The sequence below is a fragment of the Aquarana catesbeiana genome, linkage group LG03, assembly GCF_042186555.1.
Source record: "Aquarana catesbeiana isolate 2022-GZ linkage group LG03, ASM4218655v1, whole genome shotgun sequence".
NCBI classification, from domain to species: domain Eukaryota; kingdom Metazoa; phylum Chordata; class Amphibia; order Anura; family Ranidae; genus Aquarana; species Aquarana catesbeiana.
The window spans coordinates 112,381,556-112,401,032 of record NC_133326.1 but is presented as its reverse complement, the minus strand read 5'-3'; the positions used below and the strand labels follow the sequence as shown (position 1 = coordinate 112,401,032).

Here is a 19,477-nt window from a genome sequence, read left to right as displayed (position 1 = left end):
GACAGCCATTGTGGCTGTTGGCCTGTAGCCCTCAATGAACTATCATTGCTTTGTTGAGGTTTGTGGTAGTTTATTCTTTCCTCCTGTCAGTGTGTGTATGCCCGCCCATACAAGGTATGAACAGACAGATACACTGACAAGTTTGCTGGAGTCCTGCATGTAAAATAATGCAATTTTTCTTTTTTTTTTTTTTTTTTTTTTTTTTTAAAGATGTGCTTTTATTTTTTAAGAAAAGGTGAAATTATCCTTTAAAAATGCTCCAGCTAATAGCAGCTTGACTGTTTTATAGCGGCAATATTTATGTGTGGCAATGAATTGGATATTTGTGGTGTGGTTTAATAGTGAGAAGCACTGCAGGCTGTTAAATTGTAGTAATATGGTCCACTAAACAAACCGCATTGACTTGACATTTCTTAAAAAACCTGCATACATATCTTCACAATTTATGGACAGCAAAAAGCATTTAGTTGTAAAAATATGCAGGCAACAAGTGGGCAGTTTTTTATGATATGTGACCAAAAAATGGGTACTTGTTATAATATTAGGGCGATGGCAATAGCTAGAGTCTAGTCTGCCTCACTCCCAGCATTCTTACTTTTGTTCCAGGTCTCCACTCCGGCAGCAGTCTGTGTTTTTCTTTTTTTAACAATCATTTTTATTGACATTTATTAGGTAGCAGGCCGTGTTTTTCTACCTTTTTGTCCATGCACATCCTCTGTGTTGAGGAGGAGGAGAGAGCACAGCCCTCACCTACTCTTGGCTGTTTTCCTCCTCTACAACCCTTGCTGGTGTCGTTACTACTCCAGTCAGTTGCCAGAGCCAAAAGGACCTTCTGAGTGTCCAAAGACCCAGAATTTTTTTTTTTTTAGGTTAACCAGATTTTGCGGTTTTAATCCTGAGAGTTTCAATCTCTGGAAACGAGCGGTGAAGTTGTCACTAGAATAGAAAAATACAGACACAAGTAACGTTTTGGCTGGAGTTAGGTTTTAAAGTGGAACTATAAGCAAAATCAAAAATTGCATATTTGCTGCAGTCTGTCAATAGCATTAGCAGAGCAGTTTTAATTTTATCAATCCCTCCTGTAATATTGTTGTATTACCGGTCGTTCGTGCCAGTGAATAGGCTATTTTCCACATCCTTTAACAAACCAAGTTGTCAAGAAAAAGTTTTTCAGTTATAGAAGTGAACTTCTATTCAGAAGGTTTAACCCCTTCACGACGAAGTGTAAAACAAATCTTAACACCTGAACAAAGTTTTGCAACTTTGACGTGTGTTAGTAAAACCGCACATATCATCGCAACTACTTAGTGCATCTAGAGGAATTATACCTTGTTTTTTTTCAGGATAAATTGGGCTTTTATTTAGTGGTAAATGCTAATGGTTGTCGCCTCCCCTTTTTTTTTTAAATAATTTTTTTAGAAATTAGTACAATCAAAGGAAAACACAACATCCCTCAGTGAATGAAAATGTTCCTTTTCAAACAGTCATGAAATGCATGTTTGCATATAAATTTGTTGCTGTAACATAACCACTAATGATAAGCAGATACCATGAAAATCACAGAAGTTCATTGATCTAGTGCAAACCAATGGAAACTAGAACAGAATACAGCCTAAGGCCCTTTTCACACAAGCAAACCGTTGTCCGTAATTCATCTGTTGACCAATAAAAACACGGACATCAGTGCATCTCTATGGATAATCATCCATTTACATCCTTCAACATACGTTTTTTTGAAACGGATCAAAGCCTTTTTTTTTTTTTCCATTAAAAATCAGAACGGATGTAAACGGGCAAATTGTCCGTTTTTGCATTGGTAATGGATGTAAAAAACGTTATGTCGGACATTTTTGACACATTTTTGGGACCATTGTCATTTATACAGCAATCAGTGCGATTAAAAATGCTCTGATTACTGTGTAAATAACACTGGCAGTGAAGGGGTTAACCACTAGGGGGCGGGGAGGGGTTAAGTATGTCCTAGGGGAGTGATTACTAACAGTAGGGGGATGTTTACATCAGCATCTCCCCGTTAGTCCTCTTGTTCGTATTCCCGCGGCGATCGAGTCCGCGGGACCCGCGACCCAACTCGTGGAGCTCCCGGCCGGCGCGTACGCAATGGCACGGCGGGGAATTCAAATGGACGTACCTGTAAGTCCATTTGCCCAGCCGTGCCATTCTGCCGACGTACATCAGCGTGCGCCGGTCGGGAACCGGTTAAACATTTCATGATCAAAAAAATATTTTAAAGTAAAAAGGTCAAAAAATTAGAAAAAAACAGTTCATCTGTGTCAATGCTTCCAAAGCAATCACCGCTATGTGTGTTCTTCCTCAAAAGGACCAATATCCAGTGCACACCTCCAGCAGCTAAAGTGTCTGCTCACCTCAAAGATGAATGTAAAAGCATAGACAAATCACTCCTGGTGTCCACCACAATGGATCAACTTTCACTCTCCAGTGGTAATCCTACAGTCTCCAGACTGCTCCTCTGTGTGGGTAATCAGCGTTTGTGTTGCGGGCAGACAAACCTTCCTTCACTTTCTCATAAGTGCTCAATCATGCTATTACTTCCGTAGGTTTATGGACATGAAACAACAAACACAGGTGCCATAGTGTACTCTGTTTGCATGTTTATTAAAAGCCCCCAAAACACATCCACTTACAAGATAAAAAACTTTAAAACAGCATGTCTCAAATCATTGCTTCATTCAGCGCAAATCTACACTCACGATGCTTCACAGATTCGGCTCCTCCCCTCTAAATACGTGATCTACTGATGAAGGCCAATGAGAGGCCGACACGCGTTTAGAGGGGAGGAGCCAAATCTGTGAAGCATTGTGAGTGTAGATTTGCGGTGACTGAAGTGATTAATGGAGACGTGCCGTTTTAAAGTTTTATAGGAGGAAGTAATTTATTTTGGCGCTGATTGTTTTTTTCACAATTGATGAAATGAACAGTCTGCATGTGTGAAAGGGGCCTAAGGGAAAGGAAAAAAAAAAGGGAGGAAAGTAAAGAAATAGAGAAATTAGAGGACTACAAAGCACAGGGGGAAATCCAGGTCCAGCAGAGGGCTTTATTATCAAAGGAAAACTTGCACAAAATCGTAAAAAATCATTATCTTATCTTAACCTACCACCAAAACAACCCAAAATAAGTTCTCCTGCTCCAGATGATTGCAGAGATACCGCATATGTTATTTGTTACAGTGGGTATTTTGCTTTTCTTTATCATACTTCAAACATTGACACTAACTGACAAGGATATTAAGTTTAAAATATGCTTTTTTTTTTTTAGTTCCTACCTAAAATACACTGACCACGACCTTTGACTCTGGCCATGACCCTATCCCTGACAGTGACTTAGAGCAAACCCTGATCTAGCTATTTCATTCTTATTTTTTTACACTGTCTTTTTGTTTACACTTTACAATGTATATTTTTTTTCCCCCCCAAACACACACAGGGGTGGGCTGTACAGTGACTCTGATCACTGTGATAGCAAATCAGGTCATTAGTACAAGACTAGGAGCTCTCAGAAGAAGTGGCCCCACAGAATAAAACCCAATTCTGTGAGGCCGCAAGTATGCTTATGCTTGGGGGACTGGAGTTGAACTTTTTTCCTGAAAGGAAAAGAAAATGTTCTTGTGACTGCTTAAAAGTGTTAACTGGAATGAGGATTTAGTTTTGTTTCATACTTAGTCCATGCAAGACTTACATTTTCATCTAAGGAAGCCCTCAAATTTTTGAGTGGAAAACAAGGGCTGGCAAGCGTGGGCTGCCTCGGAGGGAGGGAGGGGGGGCGAGCACCGCCAGCAGGTGGGGTTGAAAATGGGAGCCCTTCTCCCAGCGATCGCCCTGGGGGAAGAGGACTGCCGGTCGGATCACAGAGCGAGATAGCCCGCTGCCTTTAACAGCCCCTCGTCACACACAGCCCCGCCACCTGACTCGGTGCCTGTGATAGACAGAACGCTGGTCCAATGCTGGGCTGTGTTCTGTCTGTCACAGGCGTCGGGTCAGGAGGGGGGGCTGTGTGCAATGGCGAGCGGACGGTATTTCTAATGTAAGTTGTTACAGCGGGCTATCCCCGCTCTGTGATCCGGTCGGCAATCCTCTTCCACCACTCACTCTTTCCCTGTGATGATCCGGCCACCCTCTCTCTTCCTCGGCACAGGTGAGGTTGCAAATATGGGCACAGGTCACGCTGCAATGATGGGCACAGGTGAGGCTGGATTGGTGGGTACAGGTCACGCTGCAATGATGGGCACAGGCGAGGCTGGATTGGTGAGTACAGGTCACGCTGCATTGATGGGCACAGGCGAGGCTGGATTGGTGGGTACAGGTCACGCTGCAATGATGGGCACAGGCGAGGCTGGATTGGTGGGTACAGGTCACGCTGCATTGATGGGCACAGGCGAGGCTGGATTGGTGGGTACAGGTCACGCTACATTGATGGGCACTGATAAAGTTGTTAATATTTATTTTTGTAACTTAATTCTGCATAAAACATTTAAGTGTCGTTTTATGAGGTAATTTATGAGGAATGATTTTCCATATGTAACCTTTTCGATGCCAGGCCCTGCACTCCTCAGGTGGCCAAACCATTGTTGCAATTTTTCACTTTTTTTACTATTTTTCTTTTCATTTTTCACTTACAGCTTTCTGAGTTTTTAAAAGACCTTCTGACCCCGCCCCCTTCAAATAAAAAAAACAATACAAAAAGCATCAGCACTCCCAAACACAATATATTTTTCTAAATTCCTATTAATCTTAATGATAAGCCTATATTGATTTTATTAAACAACAAAGATTTGTAAATGTTACATTTTGCTATTTTTTGAAACGGTGAAAACGGAAGGTAAATAAATCTGTAATTAACCAACTCATGCTAAAAATCTGGAAGTTGGCTTCATATCTAAGCATTGTGGTAACGTCCAATCACAGTGCCATGTATGTGTTGCATTGGTAGGCGTTGTAATAAAATGATGCAGGCATACTTTATATTGCAATGTGCTCCACTTGGGTAAATGTTGTATTAACACAGAATTTGTACTTGATGAAAATACACTATAACTTCAAAATAGGTGTCTTTATTACATTTTTTAGGATGTATAAGATGATATTTAATGCAGTAAGCAATCCATTATCTTGGTGTCCTAACACATTTCCAAGAAAAGGAGTTACTGTAAAAACTATAGTTCAAAATGGATAAACTGTAATAATTAATATCATGATAATTGTGCTTCTAAATGTGTTTATCTATTTATTTCCTTTTCAGATCTGCCAGATTGCCCTGTAGATTTGGTCATTCACTGTTTGGACTGCCATGAAAATGCCTTCTTGCGTGATCAGCCATGGTACAAAGCCGCTGTGGAATGGGCTAACCAAAACCGGGCCCCGGTGCTGAGCATTGACCCACCTGTAACCGACCAGGAGCTAGGCATACATGCCAAATGGTCCCTGCAGTTGGGACTCCCTCTGGCTCTTGGGGAGCAGGCTGGCCGCGTCTATTTGAGTGACATCGGTATTCCCCAAAAGGTGTTCAAGGAGGTGGGCATCGCCTATCACTCGCCTTTTGGCTGCAAGTTTGTTATTCCCTTACATTCCATGCAAGGATGAAATGACTATCTGGCCTGTTCCGGCTATGTTGCCTTAATCATACAGGCAAAAAAACTGCCATTAATCCCACTTTCAACCCCAGTGGCATGAGCTGTGTGTGCAGGGCATCAGCTTTATGACCACAAGAATGGTGTTAATATGTCAGTGGCATTCTGGGAAAAGTTTGTTTTGTTTGTCTTTGTTCCTGCACCAGCCAACCCAGACCATATTTTTAAGGAATCTGCTTCTAACAAACAGAAGGGAAGGAAGTTCCATTTTATTTTTTTATTGTTTAATTGTCATTGCAAAGACACATCTCTGTTTCTTGTAGCTTTACTAGTTTACTGTTCATCATTCAGTCACTTGAGTGATCTCACATTTACCAAATGAAGCGCTTGGTTTTTGTGTGTATTCGTGTGTGTTTGTTTTTTTTTTTTTTTTTTTGGAGGGGAGGGGGGATTTTGAATTCACAAAACATATCAATTCTAATATCAAACTCATGCTAGAAAAAAGTTGAAGAAGCGGAGGTTTTTTTTACGAACTATACAACATACATATTACACTTATGTATATCAATTAAAAAAAAGCTTATTGGCATCTGCTGTTAGGTAACCAAGAATCTGTTCTCTCACCAGTGATTACAATACTTGTGGCTTGCTAAGACCCAGATTAAAGCTCCATTCACACTAGTGCAACTTGTCATGCCACTTTAGGACACGTAAATCCAAACGTAATATTCCCCACGCACACGTCCCTGAAAATGGCCAATCGTTAATACTGTGTGCTGTAATGACCACAGGCTGGGAACTGTAGACATGCAAAAAAAAAAAAAAAAGAGTCACTTCCAGCGCTAATAGGTCTTCTAAGGTGAGGAGCAGTGTTAATTTAGTCAACTAAAATGACTAAAACATTTTAGTTGACTAAAGGAATACTATTTTAGTCGACTAAAATATGACTAAAACAATTCAGATGACTAAAATATGACAAACTAAAAGCCATTTTAGTCAAAAGACTATGACTAAAACTAAATTGCAATTATTGAAATGTAATGGAGATTTTAGTTGACTAAAACGTAGAACATTTTAGTTGACTAAAACAATTGCAGAAGACTAAAATGCCATTTTAGTCCTAAGACTAAAATGAACACTGGTGAGGAGTAACAGGTGTCAGATATAATGGTGGTGTGAAAGGTATATATGGTATCCCAGGACTAGGTGGATGCTGCCTTCCTCAGAAGGGGTAATCCGAAGGAACCTTCAAGAAAAACAAATGGAAGGCGCGAGCACAAACAGTGCATTACGAGAGATAATTGAATAATAAAAAAAATGTATAAAAGTGGTGTGCTGGTGACATTTCTTAATTTAGACACAAAGTTGCATGGCAAGTCACAGCCCATTAATTTCAATAGCACCTGTTCTAATCTATGCAACTTGAAGTTCTAGCAACTTTGACTTTCTTGGGACATGAGTCCCAGAGAATGTAAAGTCACTCGAAATTGTGCGACTTTGAAGTTGCTCTAATGTGAACCAAGCCTAAATGGAATTTCAATTTGTTTGATATTTTAGTACTTTTTCAGGGCACTATGACCTATATAGAAAATCATATTTACCTATTTTTGCTACAGAACCTAAACCAATGATCATTGTTGTGGAGTAGGGGCTGTTCTCACTAACAAAACTTATCAGAAACTGCCTGTTTGCAAAAATGCATTCTTGAGCAAGGAGAAAACCTGCTACACTTGCCAGACCTCCAATCTCACTTGACTGCGTAACAACCTCAATATGTAGAGAAGTGTTTGAATAAATGCATGCTGGGTTCCCTGACCTGGTTGTAACCAAACCCTGGCAGAACCACAGTTACTACAGAACACTTTGAGTATAAAATACAACCTCATGGCAATTTGAACCTGTCGGTACACCTATTTCCTTTCTATGGAGGCCTCTTTTTGTAAATTTCAAGCTCCTGTTTATTTTTAAAGAGTAACTCCAATTTTGTTGAGAGAGAGAAAAAAAAAAAACATTCCCATCTGGGTGGTCTATGTACACTGAAGGAATTTTAACAAACTTTGTTGCAGATTCCAACTGTTATTCTGAAGAAATAGTTGTTTGTCTGTGTCCATGTGGGAAGTGAATCTGTATGGGAGTGGTTTTATAGTTATCAGCTACTGCACCTCCAGGGCTCTAATGCGGAAACTGGTTTCCACCTTTTAGGCTGGGTTTACACTGGTGCGACACGACAGCCGTCATACTTTGGATCCGACTTTGCCCTGCGACATGAAGCCGGCATGCGTCCGACTTTCAATGAACGGGGATCCGACTTGGATCCCCGCCAATGCCCAGCACTGTGTTTGGTATGAATCTTGAGGGGGAACTCCTTTAAGAAGGGGGCCCCCAGATCCTGGCCCCCCACCCTTTATGAATGAGTATGGGCTCCATTGCACCCCTACCCATTCACCTAGAGAAAAAAGTGTCGATGAAAAAACACAGTACACAAGTAATTTATTAGGCAGCCCCGGGGTCTTTTTCCGATTTCGGGGGTCTCTCCGGCGTCCGGATTTTCTGCCAGCTCCTCTGCTATCTTCTGCTGCTCTTTTTCTATCGGTGGCCCAGACTTCTGCCTTCTTGTCTTCTTCCGATGTTGACCTGACGCTCTCTCCAGCTGGAATGCTCTCTGAGCGCTCCGCAATGTACTTATATAGGCGGTGACCCCACCCCCTTACGAGGTCACAGTCCCGGGGCATGCTGGGACTGTGCCCTCATAAGGGGGCATGGTCAACATCACCCAGTGACCACGCCCCTCTTCTGACAGCACAGTCCCAGCATGCCCAGGGACAGTGACATTATAAGGGGGCGGGGTCACCACCTATATAAGCCATTAAGGAGCGCTCAGAGAGCATTCCAGCTGGAGAGAGCGTCGGGTCAACATCGGAAGAAGACAAGAAGGCAGAAGTCCAGGCCAGTGCTAGCAAAAGAGCAGCAGAAGATCCGGACGTCGGAGAGACCCTCGAAGTCGGAAGAAGACCCCGGAGCTGCCTAATAAATTACTTTAAAAACCTGTGTACTGTGTTTTTTCATTGACACTTTTTTCCCTAGGTGAATGGGTAGGGGTACATTGTACCCCATACTCATTCACAAAGGTTGGGGGGCCGGGATCTGGTGGCCCCCTTATTAAAGGGGGCTCCCGGATTCCGATAAGCCCACAGCCCCTGACAACCAAACGGCCAGGGTTGTCAGGAAGAGGCCCTTGTCATCAACATGGGGACAAGGGGCTTTGGGGTGGAGGGGCCCACAGGGCTCACCCTTGCCCCAAAGCACCCACCCATCTTGAGGGCATACGGTACGGTTCAGGAGGGGGGCGCTCGCTCGTCCCCACCCCCATTCCTGACCGGCCAAGCTGCGTGCTTGGATAAGGGTATGGTATGGATTGGGGGGGGGATCCCCACACCATTTTTTTTTGGCGTAGGGAGTTACCCTTAAAATCCATCCCAGATCTAAGGGCCTGGTATGCCCCTGGAGGGAAACGCATGCCGATTTTTTTTATTTAAAATTTGGCACGGAGTTCCCCCTCAAGATCATCTGAGCACAAGTCGCATGCCGAAGTCGGATCATACGAGACGGCGATCCGACTTTAATGATAGTCAATGGGCTGAAGTAGGATCAAAGTCGGACCAAAGTAGTACAGGGAGCATTTCTAAAGTCGGAACGACTTGTGTTGGACCAGTTAAGACGGCTCCCATAGGGAAACATTGAATTTCACACGTCATGCAACATGAGCTCCCAATGTCGGACCAGTGTGAACCCGGCCTTAGACGTGATTTCCCTTTGGGAGTATCTCACCAAAAATTACATTTTTGTTGCAGGGGATGCCAACAAACTCCAGGCATCCATATTGCATTTTACAGAAAATTTACAGAGCTGCAGATTGAAAAGGTCATTTTTAATAAGTCGATTACAATATGACTTGATTGTATATGCTTTATTATTCCCCCACAAAAGTGGAGCTACCCTTCAAACTTGTGTCATTGAGGATTCCCACAATTCTTGTGTAAAAATGCCATTTCCGTCACTTATTTTTACCCCGTACATTTGTTGTCATTTATGTCAGCACTGAAGATCTGTAATCATTATTCACTTATAGAATATATAGTTTATTACATGGTAAATATTAAAGCGGAGTTCCACTCGTTTTTCAGTTTATTAAAAGTCAGCAGCTACAAAAAGTGTAGCTGCTGACTTTTAATACACAGACATTCACCTGTCCCAAGATGCAGCCGCCTGAAGCCTCGCTCCTCTCCATGGCGTCGTCTTTGCAACTGTGGGCGCCCGGCTGTGACAGCTTGCAGCTTCACAGCCAGGCACGCACTGCGCTTTCCTAGTGGTCAGGCAATCTTCTGCGACCTGTGACATGTCTCAAAAGATTGCAGAGAGGGAGGGGCTGCCTAGGCAGCCAGAAGATGGAAGGAGGAAGTGAGACAGGAAGTACCTGCCAAAACCAGGTACCCGCTCCCCCCAAAAAATTACATGCCAAATGTGGAATGTAAGGGGGGCAAGGAGTGCTTAAAGCGGAAGTTCCACTTTTGGGTGAAACTCCGCTTTAACAAATGTTTAAAAAAACAAACTTACAGTATATATATATATATATTTTTTTTTTTTTTTTAATTCAGATTTGCAGGATACCTGAGCCATAGCCATTTGGAGATTACTTTCTGTATATTCAGAACCAAAATATTTCCAGCAATGTCTTTGATATGATTATTTATACCAGATTTATATAGCAATAACAGTTTGCACAGCACCCCGATTATTCACAAGATGGGTATATACTGTTTCTGGCCATATACAGGATGATGTTTGGGTGGATAAAAAAAAAAAAAAAAAGATTTTCCTGAATATTCATGAATTAGTCTTCATTAAAATCACAAGTGGGCAGACAGGGAAATATTTTGTGACTGGTTTACACAATTTGTATGTTTTTGGAAAATTAGTAGTCCTTTCTGATAGGCAGCGCTTTGTACAGTAGCCATCTTTCAGATTCTTATTGCCTCAGTGAAGAAAACCATACCGAAAAAAAAAAAATTCACAAATTGTTGTCTGCAGAGAATTACTTTCCAACAAAATATTTCACACTTTACCTGTTGTCCGGTATCATGTTATTATTTTGAATTCTGTCATAATGATCTTGTTCATTCAATATTCATCGAACATTTGTTGAATAGTCAGTCTGTCTGTGTGCCTAAAATATTAGGATAGCTTTACTTTATTAGCTTCTTTGATAAATCTGGAAATGCTAAGAAACTTTTGAAACATTTTCCACCGGGCAGCATTGATCTTGGCAGATTACAGCAGCAAGTATTAGTGACTCCCGGACTATGGAAAATAGCAAATGCAAGGTACGTTTAGCCAATACCTTTTATTTGTCCTAATTAGAATAGTTAAAGCGGGGTTCCACTCAAATTTTTAACTTAATCTTACCCCCTTCAGTTAATTGCATAGATGTTCAAATGCCGCACAAAAAAATTTATCGCTGTAATTACCTTTATATTGTACTTTATTGTGGCACTTCCTGTCTCTCCTCCCATGGGAGTAGGCGTGTTTATTGCCTTTCCCCGGCGCCGCACTGTCTCCTGGGAGCTTAGTGTCAGGCTTCCCAAGGTTCAGTGCGGGAACAATGATCATGCGTGTGAATAAGCTGTGAATGAACAGCATTCACCGTATCCAGGAAATCAATGCTTGTGGGCTTCACATGCTCACAAGCAAGATGGAAACAGCCAGCATCACATTTTTAAAGTTATTCTTCAGTACGAAAACAGACAGAGGCGGAAATATTACACCCAAACTGAGTATTATTTTGGGATTAGCAAAGTGTCTCAATGACCTAAAAAAAAAAAAAAAGAAGATTGGTCGCCGGACTCCCACTTTAAGGGCTAAAACCCCAATCAAGTTATTTTTTTGCTGTTTCGTGTGTCCTGCTTGGGAGATTTCCTACAAGGCCAGCCATAGTGGGAGTGAATTTCTTTCCTGCAACCACAGATATGTTGAAAGGGGAATCCCTCCTGCCGAGCCATTGTATTCTCCCGCCGGGGGAAGCTGTCCCTACCAGAACACAGTGATTATTACTAGCGACTATACCAGCTGCATAATCGCATATAAAATCCAGCAGGCTGGTTGTACCCATGTTGATTACTGAGTTTCCTAATTTTTTGGACAAGCCCACATGGTACAAATATTTAAAAAAGGGCCACAATATATCCCTGGAAACCTAACATCCATAGTCTGTAAACTTATTAGAGTAGTAATGAAAATAGTATCATTAGCTATAATCAGCATGAATTCATGAAGAATCATTCTTGCCAGACCAATCTATTAACATTCTACAAGGAAGTGAGCTGCCATCTACAGAAAGGAAGGGCTGTGGCTGTGGTGTATCTGGATTTTGCTAAGGCATTTGATACAGTTTGTCCAAAATTTCTTCCTATGCCGACACCTTAACAGTTCCCTTCACTGTAACTAAGGGGCCAAGCCCAACCCCTGAAAAGCAATCCCATACCATAATCCCCCCTCCACCAAATGATTTGGACCCGTGCGCAAAGCAAGGTCCATAAAGACATGGATTAGCAAGTTTGGGGTGGAGGAACTTGACTGGCCTGCACAGAGTCCTAACCTCAACCCAATAGAACACCTCTCTGAATCAGAGCAGAGACTGCGAGCCAGGCCTTCTCGTCCAACATCAATGCTTAACCTCACAAATGCGCTTCTGGAAGAATGGTCAAAAATCCCCATAGACACACTCCTAAACCTTGTGGACAGCCTTCCCAGAAGAGTTGAAGCTGTTATAGCTGCAAAGGGTGGGCCAACTCAATATTGAATCCTATGGACTAAGACTGGTATGCCATTAAAGTTCTAATGTGTGTAAATGCAGGCATCCCAATACTTTTGGTAATAGTGTAGGAGACCCAAAAATGTCCATAGGCAGCTCTTTGAAAGTTCCACGGGTCATCAACTAAGGCCTCATTCACACAAGGCAGATCAGCTCAGCAGAGTCCGCCCCCCAGCAGGAGATCTCTTCGTTGCTAAGGCCGGCAGATGACAGGTCCGTCTCTTCTCACTGAGCGGGGAGGGGCCTGTCAGAGCGCCGCTGATTCCTATGGAGGGATCAGACGAAAACGGACAGTATGTCCGTTTATCAGATCTCATCCGATCCGCCCAGACAGATGGCGAACGCATCGCTATACGTCTGACTTTAGCAGATCGGATGGCAAATGGATGTCAGCGGAGATGTGTCCGCTGACACCCATCTCCCCATAGGAGTCAATGGAGCCTGCTTGGATCCACCTAAAAAAAGGACAGGCAGATCGGAGCAGGCTTGCCATTTGAAAGGGCCCTTAGAGTTAGGCCTCTTTCACACGGGGCAGATCAGTCATGATCCGCCCCGTGAACACACGCTGGCTCAGCGGGGATCGCTCCGCCGATCCCCGCTGAGCAGGAAGATGACAGGTGCATCGCTGCACGCTGTGCAGCGACGGACCTGTCAGAGCGCCGCTCTCCCCTATGGGGGGATCGGATGATGACGGTCCGTAGTGTCCGTCGTCATCCGATCCGATAACGGAGGGAAAAGTAGGTTTTTCCTCCGTTACACTTTTCGGATCGGAGCGGGGTCGGATGTCAGCGGACATGTCACCGCTGACATCCGACGCTCCATAGGGATGACTGTATGTCCGTTTTTCATCCGAAAACGGATGGATGAAAAACGGACATACGGATCATCCGTGTGAAAGAGGCCTAAATCATAAATTATTGCAGTCATTCACGTACACATGTGTATGGGGGACGTTTTTTATTATTGCATGAAAGCCCACAGGAAGAAAGTGCCATAGAAGTGACTGCATGACTATAGCCCACAATCTACTTAAAAAAAAAAAAAAAAAAAAGTACATTTCTGCGTTTGCAGACCACACCAAACTATGCAGTGAAATAATGTCCTTGTAGGAGGCCTCCAATTTACAAGCCAACCTCAATACACTAATTGGGCAACTATGTCACAAATGAGGCTTTACAAATGTAAAGTTATTGGGCTGGGGGCAAAAAAAATAATAATACAGAGAACAGCTGGGGGTTGAGAAGGATCTGGGTGTGGAAAAAATGGTGGAGAAGGATCTGGGTGTTCTGGTAGACCATAGAATTACTAACATGCCAAGCTGCAGTTTCCAAAGCTAGAAAAATCCTTTATATTAAAAGGTATAGACTTTTTAGAAAGATGCAGACATCATAGAGTTCAGCTATGAGGACATATTAGTGGAACGGATTTTATTCTCTCTTCAAAAGAGAATATGCAAACAATTCTGAGGCTGGCCATACATGGTTTAGCAGGAACCGGCTGAGATTCAAACCGTTAATGGGAAGGCTCAATGTACCAAGATGATCGAACAACTTGGGTACAACCAACCTGCCGGGTTTGCTTCTGCTATAGACGCTTGCGATAATCACCGTCTTCTCCCAGCGAGGATGGCTTCCCCTGCAGGGAGAAGACAATAGCTCGACAGGAGGGATTCTCTTGTCAGCACTATCCCTATTGGGACATGGAGCGACTCTGATCTCGGTAAAGAGCCGCAGCTCTTCACCATGTGATCAACTGTGTCCAATCACAGCTGATCACATGTAAAATGAGATGAAGTTTATTGGCTCACCTCCCACTGACACATTTTTTTGAACGTCATTTTTTTAAATGACTTTTTTATTGCATTTTAGTGTAAATATGAGATCTGAGGTCTTTTTGACCCCAGATCTCATATTTAAGAGGACCTGTTATGCTTTTTTCTATTACAAGGGATGTTTACATTCCTTGTAATAGGAATAAAAGTGACACAATTTTTATTTTTTTTTTTAAAAACAGTGTAAAAATAAAAATGTAAAATAAATTTTTTATTTTTTTTTAAAAACCCGACGAGCTCGCGCGCAGAAGTGAACGCATACGCGAGTAGCGCCCGCATATGAAAATGGTGGTCAAACCACACATGTGAGGTATCGCCGCGATCGGTAGAGCGAGAGCTATAATTCTAGCCCTAGACCTACTCTGTACCACAAAATATGCAACCTGTAGAATTTTTTAAACGTCGCCTATGGAGATTTTTGAGGGTAAAAGTTTGATGCCATTCCACGAGTGGGCGCCATTTTGGAGCATGACATGTTGGGTATCAGTTTACTTGGTGTAACATTATATTTCACAATATAAAAAAAAATTGGGCTAACTTTACTGTTGTCTTATTTTTTTATTCAAAAAAAGTGATTTTTTTCCAAAAAAAGCACGCTTTTAAGACCGCTGCGCAAATACAGTGCAAAAAAATAGTATTGCAACGACCGCCATTTTATTCTCTAGGGTGTTAGAAGAAAAACCATATATAATGTTTGGGGGTTCCAAGTCATTTTCTAGCAAAAAAAACCTGTTTTAAACATGTAAACACCTAAAAACAAAAACAAGGCTAGTCCATAAAGTGAAGTTCCACCCACTTTTACTACTCTTCAGCATCCCTCACTAAACTCTGCACTGTAATGTGCAGAGTTGGATATTGGATATTTAAAATTTTGTTTTCTCAGCACCTACTGTATATCTGCTGTGTTCATTTTTCACTTCCTCCTCCCTGGCCGCGGCCCATCGCATCATTTCCTGTTTGCAATGCCTTCTGGGAAGGGGCGGCAACTTCCTCTGACACTGCCGTTGCTATGGAAACCTGACCCCAAACCTATTACACAGCTTGTGCTGCACTGAGCATGTGCGAGATCTGCAAGGATGAGATCCAGGAAGAAATACAGTCTGGCTTCAAATGCCCACACTTGAGATGGCCACGGCCTGCTGTAAGTTTATAAAATAAACTACTGCTATAAACTAACAAAACAGACCTTAGTTTACAGACTAACTTTACTAGAATACATTAAGCTTGTGTATTATATAGGTATTTTTATTGAAAAAGTATAATTTCAGCCGGAACACCACTTTAAGTGGTTAAGGCTCTGTTTCCACTAGTGCGACTTTTCATGCGACTTGGGACTGAAAAGTCGCATGACAAATTGTTTCCCATGATTTCCAATGAGTACCGTTCATATCTGTGCGACTTCAAGTCGCAGCGACTTCAAAGTAGTCCCTGCACTACTTTGGTCCCACTTTGATGCGACTTGAGGTCTATAGATACAGGCATTGCTTCAAATCGCGGTAAAAAATCGCGCGACTTTGGGGACGCACTAGTGGAAACCTAGCCTAAAGCGTTGCATGACCACACAATTGTCATTTGATGTGTGACAGCACTGAAAGCTGAAAGTTGGCATGGGCAGGAAGGGGGTAAAGTGCCCAGTATGGAGGTAGTTTAAAAATAAATAAATCTATATATCGGCATTGACAACTCACATTTATATGTTCTCAAAAGGTCCACATTAAAGTGTATCATGCACACTTAGGAGAGGACACAGAAGGTTGACAGACAGCAAACACCATACATAGAGACAAACTGCTTATAACAGATGTCATCCAGGGGTGGCTATAGAGGATGGGTAGCATGGAAAAAGGGGCATTCAGGCAGGACAGTTGTGCATCTTTGTAGCCTGCATATGACATTTATGGTTGGCAGCAGTATTACAGCAAGTGTTTACCCTTTACCAAATAAATACACAAGCTTGTTCCAGCAAGATACTCTGGGAATAATGAATAAATGAAAAGGGTCAGACACCACAAACATTATATAGTTTCTCTGACGTGTATTAACATTTTCCAACAGAAGAAAAAATATAAAGTTACGACCATTTAAGGTTTATTTTTAAACCGCTCATATACAAAAATAGTTACATCCCTCCCATCCATTCTACATGTGCAAACAGTGAGCCAAGTGTACAAGGCAAGAGTTCATGCCATACACAGCCCCGCAGCTGTGATCATCTTCCTGATGTGCCCTACTAAAGAATATTTTACCCTCCCCATATATCCCTGAGTTTGCAAACGTATACATAGTAGTAAAGTGAGGAATTTTACATAGATCCTGTATGTTTTCCGCTGTGTTCACACTACTTTGCATCTTCAGCTTGAAAGGGAGGGAGAATTAATTTGGTCTTCTTAGCTACAGTGAATATCCGCAGTAAAGATGTTTCAACAGTTGTCAATGGCTCCTGTTTCACAAGCATAGTTCCCATGTGCAATAGTAACAATAAGGCATTGGACAGTCTTATATTAAATAACATGCCAGCAATGTGCGATGTTCTTTACAAGTCTTAGCTTTGCTTACAAATCCAACATGCAGTACTGCAAGTCCACCCCGTACGAGACCTTTGCTATGATAGTTTGAAGACCTAATGGAATGGCAGACGTGGGGGAATTCAAGTTCCATTTCTTCCTATCGGCTCAGGTCCCTAGAGGTTCTGCTTCCTAGAGTCTTTTGTTCCGGGCTCAGGTGGCTGAAGAAAGGATGCCTAAGGGCCTCGCTCACGGAAATCCTCAGTGTGGGGCTGTATTCCAACAACTTATGGAGGAAGTCAAAAAACTCAGCATGCTCAGGTGAATCTTCAGTCTTGTAAGTCTACAACAAATAATCCAAATAAGTTAATGATTTCACAAGAACAAAGTATAGGAGTATAAACCCCAGGAGGAAGGAAGAAAAGTAGAGGCTTCAGTTATTTGTACACAAGCGGTTTAGAACTTGTGTCAAATACCAGCATTGAGGCTCCATTCACACCAGTTTTTTTTTTTCATGCTTTTTTCATAGGTTCCTATGGAACACATTCAGATCAATAAGTTTTTGTGCAGCTGCAATTTTTTTTTAATGCAAAACTGCTTTATTTTGCTATTTTTGGTTCAATAGACTTCATTGGAGAAGCTGCAGAACAGCATATTAAATCTGCCCAGCAATTTATTTTTTTTTTGAAAAAAAAAAAAAAAAATACATCGCTGCAAAAAAATAAATAAAAAAAAAAAAAAGGCACACGCAGAAAGCACAGCAAAAAGCACAGCAAAAAGCACAGCAAAAAGCACAGCAAAAAGCACAGCAAAAAGCACAGCAAAAAGCACAGCAAAAAGCACAGCAAAAAGCACAGCAGAAATGCTGAAAAAGCAACATGCATAGATGTGAATTGAGCCTGAAGCACCCAGGCAGCACACATGCAGCATTCAACCCTGATGCTGGCAGCCTGTCAAGATCTGTCAGGTTGAAATATGCGTTGGCTGGATGCTGTACCAAGCGGCACTCACGTTTAGGCCATATGCATTTATACTAGGGTTATGCCAATACTGATATTGGTGCCAATACTGATATTGGTGCCAATACCGAGTATTTGCACTTGTGCACAAGCTTTAATACCCCAAACCTTTGTGACCATAGTGACTTCAGCCTGGGTTCACACAGGAGCAGTGCGGGAAACCACATGCGATTCTTTGCAGTGCAATTTGAGCGTATTAATTTTGTATGGCCTCAAAGCGTACTGCAGAGGTATCGGTATTGTCGAGTACTTGACCGAAAGTATCGGTACTCGTACTTGCTGGGGAAAAAAAACAAAACAAAAAAAAAAAAACCGGTGTCAGTGCAACCTTAGTTTACATGGCTCTAAAAACGTGAGTACTGCGTTCATCCTCAAAGTATTTCAGATTTTGACAGGCTGCTGTCAGCAAGACTGTATGCTGCACCTGTGCTTCCTGGGCACCCAAAAGTGAGGGGATTTGAAGCACATAGGCAGTTAGCACTTAACATCGGTTAAATGCTTTGAGGGCAGGGGAGACATTGAGGTTGGTCGGCCTAAATCTGTTAGCACATGTAATGCTACACACTCTGCCCAGACTGATTATGCTGTCCCAAGGTGTCTGTTAGTCTAAAAGTAGAGACACCCTGCAGACAGGAGGACAAAAAAACTAAAAAAAACAAAAAAAAAAAACTAAAGCAGCCACCACATTTAAGGTTTGGCATGCTGAAATCATTTTGTTTGGGTTTAACCACTTAAGGACCGGGCCTATTTTTTCAGACTTGGTGTTTACAAGTTAAAATCTCTTTTTCTTTTTGGCTAGAAAATTACTTAGAACCCCCAAACATTATATATTTCTAACACCCTAGAGAATAAAATGGCGGTCGTTGCTATACTGTGTCGCACCGTATTTGTGCAGCGGTTTTACAAACGCACTTTTTCTGAAAAATACACTTTTTTGAATAAAAAAAAAAAAACACAATTGTAAAGTCAGCCAAATTTTTTTTTTATATTGTGAAAGATAATGTTACGCCAAGCAAATTAATACCTAACATGTCAGGCTTCAAAATTGCACCCACTTGTGGAATGGCGATAAACTTTTGCCCTTAAAAATCTTCATAGGCGACGTTTAAAAATGTCTACAGGTTACCAGTTTTGAGTTAGAGGAGGTCTAGGGCTAGAATTAGTGCTCTCGCTCCAACTATTGCGGGGATACCTCTCATGTGTGGTTTGACCAGCGTTTTCATATGCAGGCGCTACTCACTTATGCGTTCGCTTCTGTGCACCAGCTCAGCGGGACGAGGCGCTTTAAAATGTATTTATTTATTTTCCTTATTTAACTTTGACACTGTTAAAAAAAAAATAATTCGGGTCACTTTTATTCCTATTACAAGGAATGTAAACATCCCTTGTAATATAAAAAAAGCATGACAGGCCCTCTTAAATATGAGATCAAAAATACCCTTGATCTCATATTTACACTAAAATGCAATTAAAAAAAAAAAAAAAAAAAAACTCTCCTTTAAGAGCATTGGGCGGAAGTGACGTTTGACGTCTCTTCCGCCAGTCAATGCTATGGAGCCGAGTGGGATCCATCTTCCCCTCACTCGGCAGCCAGGCCACCACGGGAAAGGACGCTATTGTATTCGGCGCTACCAGTGGGTCCGGTAGGCAGCA

General features: G+C 42.0%; 2 protein-coding genes across 10 annotated transcripts in view; one reads left to right on the top strand and one right to left on the bottom strand.

Annotated features, from left to right (window-relative positions):
- Nucleotides 1-6,005, top strand: part of EDC3 (enhancer of mRNA decapping 3) — a 105,066-nt gene extending 99,061 nt beyond the window's left edge. For all 3 annotated transcript variants that reach the window (XM_073619008.1, XM_073619009.1, XM_073619006.1), the window contains one exon: nt 5,275-6,005. In XM_073619008.1, coding sequence (XP_073475109.1) covers nt 5,275-5,615 — 341 coding nt within the window. In that variant the 3' untranslated portion in view covers nt 5,616-6,005. The remainder of the gene's footprint in view (nt 1-5,274) is intronic.
- Nucleotides 6,006-16,316: 10,311 nt separating this feature from the next.
- CLK3 (CDC like kinase 3) overlaps nt 16,317-19,477 on the bottom strand; it is a 66,065-nt gene continuing 62,904 nt past the window's right edge. For all 7 annotated transcript variants that reach the window (XM_073619005.1, XM_073619000.1, XM_073619002.1 and 4 more), the window contains exon 14: nt 16,317-17,148. In XM_073619005.1, coding sequence (XP_073475106.1) covers nt 16,966-17,148 — 183 coding nt within the window. In that variant the 3' untranslated portion in view covers nt 16,317-16,965. The remainder of the gene's footprint in view (nt 17,149-19,477) is intronic.